Source organism: Saccoglossus kowalevskii, chromosome 1, assembly GCF_978046115.1.
Source record: "Saccoglossus kowalevskii chromosome 1, keSacKowa6.1, whole genome shotgun sequence".
Lineage (NCBI taxonomy): Eukaryota > Metazoa > Hemichordata > Enteropneusta > Harrimaniidae > Saccoglossus > Saccoglossus kowalevskii.
Window position 1 is genome coordinate 28,932,549 of NC_140641.1, and position 10,186 is coordinate 28,942,734.

Here is a 10,186-nt window from a genome sequence, read left to right on the forward strand (position 1 = left end):
TGTTATTGTTTGTATCAGTTTATTACTGTTTTGAAGTATCCATGTTAACAGTTATTTGGTATCGTTTCTAAAATTTTACGAAAAGTTTGAATTCCAGTAAACGCACATATTCAGCTGTATATAAGTCGAGGAATCAATATCATATTTTGAATTTTGCTATTGGGTTAAATTTACCTAAAAGCTATTCCGATATGTTCATTCTTTTTAACACGCTGGATACGTCTGAAAAGGGGGTGTAGTATTTTTTTCTTTGCTTTGTGTGTACACAAAATTACACTTTAATATTAGCTCACTGTAGAAGTAATATTCAATAACAATGATTTAGGGCAAAATAATACCCAGTATACAATCTTTGCAATTTTTGCAAGTTCAATTGTGTATTATCAAAGATTTCGAAATCAATTGATAGTTGAGTGCAAGACTTTCATTGGAAAATGACTCTAATGATAAACGATGATCTTCAATGCGACATTACGTTGCTGAAATGTATGTTAATTATTCTAAATCAAACCCATACATGTATGACCTTTAACGCTTTTATAACAACTTATAAAATAAATAATTTAGAGAGAGTCAAATAGATAGAGCATCAATGTTGCTATTGTGAAGTTGGTCTGATGAATCCAGAGAATGGATTAAGAGTGAATATACGAATTAGAGGAGGCGAGGAAGAAACAAACATGAATTAACAAGATCAGATCAACACTATGTGAACAATTGTAAGTCACCTAGTGCAGGATAAACACCCACGACTAAAAATATGCAGGACCTAACAACCGACCAAACTGAGATACATAGGAATATCTAACCCTCTCCGAACTATTTCATTTGAAAATGTGTCAATCGTGTTGTCGAAACATTTGAAAGAGTGCATGCTGGTTAGCAATTATTCCTACATACTTAAATTGTTATTGTTTACATAGTATTGATCTGATGTTATTGAGTGATGTTTGTTTCAATCTCTTTTCAAACTTACAGTTTAAATTAAATAACTTTCAAAATATCTCATACATTATTATACTTACAAGATTGTCTCACATGTTATACCAAACTAACATGATTTAGGACGGATTTTAAAATCAAGTGGTTTTCTTCGTTTGCCTTCATTAAATTGCAGATGACAGAAAACACGTAGTAATCCTAAAAAAAGGTAATTTCTCTATTTATTTTCAACCAAGTTACCACGTGCATTTCAACCGACAACGTAGGTAGCGATTTTGAGAACAAAGTAATGACTTATTCCAGCATATTTTTGGTAGTACGTAACAAGTGCATAACGTAGTGTAATATCAGATCGATGAAAACTTCGTTTTTATATTCAAGTTTGTACTCTTGAAGCCTTTAAGGTCGACACCTGCGAATTGAGTCCCAAGCGACGATAACAACGCACGCTAAAAACGCAAAGGCTCATGGGTAGACGCTTGTTTGTATACAATGACACGTTGTGGCCATTTGACGCATGCGCAGATGACGACTCCCTCGCTTCAATGTTCGATGCATGTAAAGTAATTGCCTTTTGAAATTTGAGCTAACCGTCTAGGACACCATATTCACTAATTTATGGTGTTTTAATGTATACGTAAAACTCATCACACATGAGTATGTTTGAGAAATTTTAATATAGCGAACCTAGTAAATTATTCATAGTGAAAATTTGCATAGATTGTCTCAGGAAACTCACATGAAAGTTAATATCATATTTTACTTAGCTACAACATTTACTGGAATAATTAATCATCTGTGTCACATAATTTATTTTTGATTCTGTAAAATATTTCCAACACCCGATCTTGTACTAACGTAAACATTGTTGACAACAGCGACATTCCAAAAAGTATGTAAACACATAAAAATGGCCCAATAGCCTGACGGCTTTTGTCGTTAGTAACTTCAGGCATCACATCTCCAAAGCCAATAGTTGATAATGACACAAAAATGAAATAAAACCCGTCTAGGAATGACCATTCCTCGATGTAGACTTGAATTAATGCTCCAAGGGTGATGTAAATTATAACACAAAGGGTGATTAACATGACGCATTCAGGACTAGTGCTAGTATTGCCTGCACTGTTTTCTTTCTTGTCGCAGTCCGTCAACTCGTCTGTTTGTGTGGCTTCATGACGACATAAGGCTCCTCCGAATGCCGCGTAGAAAGTGTCTTTAGTGGTATCGTTATTTCTACGGACAGTGACGAGTGTATTGGACGGTGTGCTGATCGTACTCACTGGACTTTCTAGGCGTGCACCAACCTTCACTTTTTGGCACATCAACTTGACACAGAACATTTTGAAACGCTTTGCTAGATTCTGTCCAATGACCGAAAGAACTAATAACAGAAGTGGTATGCCGGCTATAGCATATACGATGGTCAATACACGACCCACACGCGTAACTGGGACGATATTACCATATCCTGGAGAAAAGAAAAACATAATTTGTAAGTCGAAACCACGCATAACAATATATGAAAATAAAAATGGCATTGTAATAATTTGTTTCACCATGTATAGTTAAAATATTCACGGATTGTGAAAAGACCAGTTAGAAATGACTCACAAATAGTGCCAATGCTTAGCAGTAAATATAAATGTCTATATCTATTTACTAATTGCAATAGTGTCAATGAGCGGCATCTTTTATGCAAATGATTACAAATTCAAATTTCTGTGTAAGGTTTTCTCTTTAGAAGCTGCGAAATATTTACGAAATATACAGGGTTTGAAATTCATAACCCAACAATATTACTCGTGCCGTAATTTCAATTTGTTCCGATACTTGACTGTAGGAGCAAATGGTAATTACAACACTCGTTGATTAAATCCGATGTCACTTAAGGTTATTCTTGAGATATTCTCTTTACATGCCACATGACGGCTATGAGATCAGTGTAATGGACAGTATAATGAGTGTCATAAAGTTTATTTAAGGAAAATGAACGCTATGATGTGCACATACAGATCCCAACACCTTAATCGTGTTTTAGTGCGTATGACACACAATAGTAACAACACAAATAACACAAGAAACAGTGCTGTGGCAACGACAACACGATGAATAGGTTTATTACATTGTTTGTCATTCATTCGATATTGCCTTTACTTTATTGTTTGCAATAAGTTGCACTTACTATTTTACATCTCATTGTAGTATATATTGTTTTTTCGATTAACATTCATTTAACAATGTGTGTGTGCAGTATTGGTTCACTAAACTTGAACACTTTATATTGTTCCAGCTTTATTGAATCATACATCAATTTCAGCGAAGCTGCCATTATGACGTAATATTTTGACCTAAAGTTCACAGTAAATGGGCTCAACTGTGCCAATTTGCAAAAAAAGTAGCTGCTGTACTTGAATAGATCGCAAACGTGTTACGTATTATAGAGAAATCGTGTACTGTTGATATACTAGCTCAACACCATACTGACATTAGTTCTGAAGATTTCACTCTAAATACAGCATTTAATGTCATTCCATATAGACAGTAGTGGTACCGTACAATTCATATCGTACTGTCTTAAATAACTACATAAGTTAGACAGCATTGCTCAGAAATAAAGCCTACTATTAGATGAATCGGCTACATGTAGGTGAACAAATGATACAAAACAAGTTTAATATTTAATTGCCACTTCTCGCCTGGATATTTCCCATATTATTTCCATTGTTTTTATAATTCTCTGTCCCGATTAATTTATTCATTCGCTACATTATATGATACATATACATTATATGGTTAACGCGATTCAAAGTTGAACGTGACTTAGCGTATATACATACATACTAATGTTTGTATTAATAGCTTTACAATCGATAATGTATCGCATTGTGTTAGCTATACATAATACATAATCTTTTGAGACACGTCACTGCTGTTTTACCCGTCATGTTAATTTCAATGAATTGTCTGTCAAAAGGCCCTATATATTATGCCACTTATACTTATGAATATCTATAATTGATCACTTCTTGTATTCAAAAAAATAGTGTGCGTACTCACCGATTGTTGTGACAACTGTAAAACAAAAGAAAACAGCGGATGACATTCTCCATGGCAACATCGTGTTGGGATGCTCAGCATCGTGCAATTCACACAGCTCCGTCCCCAGATTGGAGAATGTATCGGTAAGCATCTCAGTGAAATTGACGTTCTGTACATTCTCTGTTACATTGACAATGTCAGAGGTCAACATGTTGCTGATGTTGACTTCGGTCTTCATGACAAGTTTTGTCATCATGTGGCAAATATCATTCTCTCGTTGTTCGTCACGACTGCCTTCAATGTATAGAAACATAACGCCTCCGAATATTAAATACAGTGCAAGAACTCCCACGAATCCGAAGTTCCTTAAAAGAAGACCGTAGCGGAGCCAGAAACTCCGTAGACGTGTTTCTTTAGTATCCGCCATTGTTTACAGTAGCTGTGGAGGGAAAATAAAAGTAGATATTCTGACCGACTACACTAAATATATGGGGAGTGGTTATTTTGTAAACCACGCTGTACTTGCGCTACGCTGCTCTTGTGCTCAATGTACCGTTGTGTGTTAACGGATCAAGCGATATATTTGTGAAAGCGCTCCTTCATGCATGATTCATCAAACAATTCCATTTCATATATTACATTATAATATTCTAATTATTTCTAAAATATTAAACATATTAGTGTGTGTATCGACATAATGCTGGCGCTTGTATATGTACATTTTTATGTAATAAAAACTTTATCGACATATTTCGTTTACTCTCTATTTTTTGTTAAATAATTCTAATCAAGAGTTTTTTTAATTTATTCATGTTGTGACAAATCCAATGGAAGATAATTAAGTAACCGTTACAAGCGCGTACTTATCATTTTTAATTTCCGGAATTCTGCTATGCCTGAATTATTTTATCATTATCATTATCATTAATTAGTATCCATTGTTCTTTATTTTAATACTGTGAATGGTTTATGCGTCAACACATTGGAAAGCAATGTTCTAATCGCGCTAGTCTGTAATAAATACTAGTTGTGGGCTAAATAGTTTACATCTTGAAGATGCATGTCGCGCGCGCACTATGGACTTGGTAGCGGAATACGAGAATAAATAAAAAAAAAAGGAGCTACCGGCTAAGGTGACACCCGATTTAACAAGGTTCTATCGAACTAAACGAGACTGGGTAGCTCAAAACAAGTGTGCCCAGCAATTATGGAAATATTGTGTACTGCCTTCTATGAACTACAAATTGGTAGTCGTTGTTACGGAGCCATTGTTAGGTATATCATCAAGTGTGTTTACTATATGGTGTTTTGTAATTGCATACACATTTTAATCACACAAAATAAATCTCGAAGTACACATGTATAAAGAATGAGTCTGATAAATGTCTTAAAAACAGAAATCTATCTCAACAAACATTGACCTAGATACCATATAAGTATTAAATTTAGAGCAGTTTAGTTCGCAGTGTCTGCATCACCGACAATTTCTTCCACGGATTTATTAAAACATTCTATGCTGACACGAGAAGGAATTCCTTGTACATAAACATGGTGCAACAAGAAAAAAAAAATCAAAAATGTTCAACCACAGTTGCAATTTGTGCCTTGTCATGGTTGCTAGGATATGATATGATGCAAAGAAAATGTTCCAAATGATTGATTTATGTACTCCAAAAAAATTAAGGAAATTGGTCTGCAATGAAATACCCGTACGTTTTCCGCAAAAACGCTTTTCCGCATATTTCGAAAATATCAGACCCGAATATTACACCAAAATTCCATGTATTGTTGAAAATGTTAAACTTTGTATACGTCACCACAAACAAAATCACCAAAGGTAGGTCAAGCAGCGTTGAAACTACACAAGAAAACAATTTATTTCGGCAAGCTTAATAAGCAGAATAGAATTTTGTAACATATGAACATTTCAACTTGCAATTCTTCCGGGGGGGGGGGGTAGTTATAACAAATTCACTTTAAGCCGACAGACTTTTCTTGCTGAGTTTCTTTGTTAAGTATTACAGCAAATATTCTGTTAGTGGTAAAGAGCAAGCAAGTGATTGGTCATGCATATGCAATACTTCCATTATCGTAATTTACTCCCTGTTAATTTTTGGTCCTGTGGACAAGGATTTTTCTCTGCCATGAAGTGCGAAGGACGGCGGGATACCTCTGAATGACACTGGTAAACAAATCTTTTTTTTTAAAGGTCGGTGGTCGATGCGTCGCGCAGGTGCGAATTTTATGTTGATAAACATTGATTTTCCCTCAATCCAATGCGCTATTTTGATGGGAATCGCGCGTGTGAGTTTTCTTTGAGCGCGATTTGCACTAATTACCGCCGGTGATACCTTCAAATCACCAAAGATTACATAGTTAAAGCTTTGTAACGTCTCAGTTTTATACTCGTTGGTCTGCGAAAAAGTCGCCATCTTTGTTCATATAAGACCCATATATCGCGCATAAAAGATGTTTCGATTACAGTGACAGGTTTTCTACAGATCATTGACCGCCGGGACCGAATTTACACAATTTACTGTGGCGACGGGATATGGTAGGATGGGAAATTTGTTGACAAATGAATGAATATATATAAAATCCGTTACAAACGTTAACAAGAATTTCGAATCACTCTTTATAATACTCATAGAAAATTCTATTTATTCGCTCCGACGAATATTCGTAATGAAAATGACATAAAAAGGACAAGTCAGTGCTTCATAACCTCTCCTATGGGCAACGTAGTCCAACATCAATACCTAATTCTTTTTTCAGCTTTCGACTGGAGAACTGTGCTGAAAAGTAATCCCTTGTTGCTGCGGTATACGCAAGAAGAGCAGGTGTTATGTTTTTTTTTTAAAAGAACTACAACTAAATAAAGAAACTCTATCACTTGACACGATGATTTCATCTCAATAGAAACGATCCGTCGTCAAAATTGAAAATGATTACAACGACATTGCAACCATTTTCCTTCCTTGCCCATAAGCACAACGTGTGACTACCCCCAGACCATCTGTCTCAATTCTATTGCTATCGCTCACCCCCGTTTGGGATATAGCGATAATATCGAGACGAGGGGTATGTGACTCATGACGTGGACTACCTGTTTGTAATGCTATATGATAATGCTAAACCAACTATTACATGAAACCAAATACAGACAATTCTAAAATAATATACTAATACGGATTCATCAACCCGACAAAAAAGACCTTTGTGATAAATATGCAAAGTTGATGAATAATAATCGTTCAGCAGTTCCGAATTGTAAGGTTCAGTTGACGAAATGGATGACACGATTGTACTGGTTGAACCTACACGTTGGTAGTAAAAAAATTAAAAAAATAGGAACTCAAGAGTGGGAACACGCCTTTACGAGGAAAACGTGAAGAGTCGATGGATTATTTACGATCATACATGTAATATTAAGTTATTAAGCTGAGCCGGCTGATAACAGGCTTTCAAAACGTGCACAGAATGGTCACAACGCGTACGTTTCAGATTCAAAAAGGAAATGTTAGCATAAATGTTCATATGAAAACCATCAAATATAAATAAGGCTTGTGAATAGATTCTATAAAATATATCTTCTAATTATAGCAAGCCAATTTTAGTTGCAAGTATTATTATAATATTTGCATTGTCAAAAGGCGATATATAATTTTAACTGACAGAAATATTAATACCCACATATAATGTTATTAACCAATTGACTACTAAAACATTCAGAATTGTCCTTTTTACATTAATTACTGTTTATCTCAGTGCCGAGTATTTATGCAACCTTACACCTCAGTCAATGACTACTGTTAGAAAAAGTTCAAATTATATGCCTTCGCACTACGAAAACTTTCTAGACAACAACCATAACAGCATGTGACAGATCCCATTCAGGAATGAATCATTGAAAATCGTTGAAAAACTGTCAACATCAACTAAAAAATTGATGCCCTTTGTATTCCTATTCAAAGATTGGATCGCGTACAGCATTCTTTTTGGATGGACCTTCTGCGACGATTAACCCACATTTTAACACTTTTAGATATAGAATTGACTCTAACACGAAACCCGAAACTTTCAGACAGACACATGCAGGAAAAAGAGCTCCATCAATGTTTGGCAACTGGCAAACAACCATTAATACTATTTTTCTAGTGTAAAGCATCTCAGAAGATGATGTGGTGCAGGTCTTTATATGGGGATTATTGCACTTCTTACCACGGACTGGTCATTATCTAATTATTAGGAGCACAAATCAAGCAAATATCCAGATTCAGCAATCGTCACTGACTGGCAAAGACATTGAAATTCCTTCCCAAGGCAAAATACTCTTTTGTGAAAATCTGGCCAAGTTTAATGCTAACACAGTCATCTTGTAGACCAATCACCTTTCTGGACTAAGAATCAGACGAAATGTGACAAGGAAATCTCGTATTTTGAGAAAAGTTCAATATTTTATTCAAGAACGTTTTATTCAGTAAAATACGTATATACAATACGCAATTTGTGGTTTCATTGGTAATTAAGAATAGCGGATAAAACCTTTTAGAAGCTTGATTTTCAACTTTTGATCACACTGGTATTTTGTAGTCTATTCATAAATCGTGTATTGTTTATATAAATGAAATATGAGTGAATTTGGTGAAATTCTATGACAAATGCAAAATATTTATGCGAAAATGTCTACTATTTAATTTCATAATAAAACAACAACAAATTGTTAAAGTGATGAATATAATGAGCATGCGTCTGTTAGAGTGAAGATTATCCACGCTGCGACCTAAATTTTCATTTTCTACAGTGAAGACTAAGGATTCTGGAATTTCTGATTGAAATCATATTTAACAAGTTTGGAGGTACATGATATATGTATGATATACATATAGACATCCCAATGGGAAACAAATTGTAATCCTTTGGTGACTGAATTACTCCTTTATTACTTCACAAATACTGATGATATACTTTCCACCAACAATTCTAAATATAGTGATTATCAATGAAATATACAGCTCAACTTGGAAACAGGTAAATCTGCTTTTTCTGCTTCAAATTTAGATCGTTGTCTTGAATTTGACACTAATGTTCGGCTTTCTACAAGGCTGTGGGACAAGGGCGAGTTAAATGTTACCATCATCAGAAGGTGATACACACCCTGCCACCAATATCTAGCTCAGTCTCTCCTATTTATAGGATGCACATTTATGAGTTCATATGCTACGATATGGCCTGTATAACCAAGAATTCGCTAGAAAGCGACTATAATTCGAAAGATTGGTGGATACAATGAGCTTGTGGTTAAATATAAGTAATGTTTGGCATAGATGATCGCCGGTGACATCATGTGTCATTCTAGTATTGATTACATAATTTATTGGGCGTATTTATTTCAAATTCATAAATTATTGTGGTGTATATTATCGATTGTGTATTAGTCATTTGATCATTGTTAATGTCATATGTTATTATTCCTACATCATGTAATTTAGTTCAGTATACATTATTAGAACGAGGAAAGGTTACAGAGGATGTTGTCGGGTAATAGTGTAATCAGTCGCTAAGTGTGTACGTGCAGTGCAAATAACATGCCGTGGGCGACACAGCTTTTTCTTTGTATCCATTGTCAATCAGGTAGTCGTTCGATCAGTTGAACATATCATCGACAATCTCTTTTGTATTATTATGTTTAAGCCAGCAGCCCTTTTATCTACAAAATACGAGGATATGTCATGTGTGTCACGGGTCTTAGTTTCGTAATTTTTACTCATGTTAACTGGAGCAAAATAAAGGACTTTGTCTGATTATAAATATACGCATAGGAATAGTTATTCACCTATAATGTCAGTGTTGAAAGTGAAATTAATGAAATAAATATTCGACAATTTGTATCGATATATTAACATAACCATTCTCATGTCTCTGAATTTGTGTACTTAGTTCTGAACCACCGAATAACTTGTTCAATGTTCCATGTCCAATTACTGATTGACTTTAGACATAATTAATTAATTAAGTAGTATCATTGATCTGTAGGACTAATAAGCTTTTAGTGACATGGCATATAATATATAATAATAGCTATAATATATAAAAACCTAATAAATATACCCTCAACTAACTGTATGATGTATGTGTACGAATTCACACCTTTTGCAATATGTTATTATTATATACAATATTTGTTGTTATTTGTACAATA

The 10,186-nt window shown here is 34.5% G+C and overlaps 1 protein-coding gene across 1 annotated transcript; it reads right to left on the bottom strand.

Moving 5' to 3' along the window:
• Positions 1-1,730: 1,730 nt before the first annotated feature.
• On the bottom strand, positions 1,731-4,411 carry LOC102807290 (TWiK family of potassium channels protein 18-like). Its single transcript, XM_006822552.1, has 2 exons — positions 4,003-4,411; positions 1,731-2,413 (listed from the first exon to the last, which is right to left on the bottom strand). The coding sequence occupies exons 1-2, from the start codon at positions 4,409-4,411 to the stop codon at positions 1,731-1,733; spliced, it is 1,092 nt and encodes a 363-aa protein (XP_006822615.1).
• Positions 4,412-10,186: the final 5,775 nt, after the last annotated feature.

What these genes read in the sequence shown, in the direction of transcription:
- LOC102807290 (XM_006822552.1), bottom strand. Translation starts at nt 4,411, where the DNA reads ATGGCGGATACTAAAGAAACACGTCTACGGAGTTTCTGGCTCCGCTAC. An exon ending in TACAGTTGTCACAACAATCG is followed by an intron (nt 2,414 to 4,002) that starts GTGAGTACGCAC and finishes TCTTTTCTCCAG; the next exon opens with GATATGGTAATATCGTCCCA.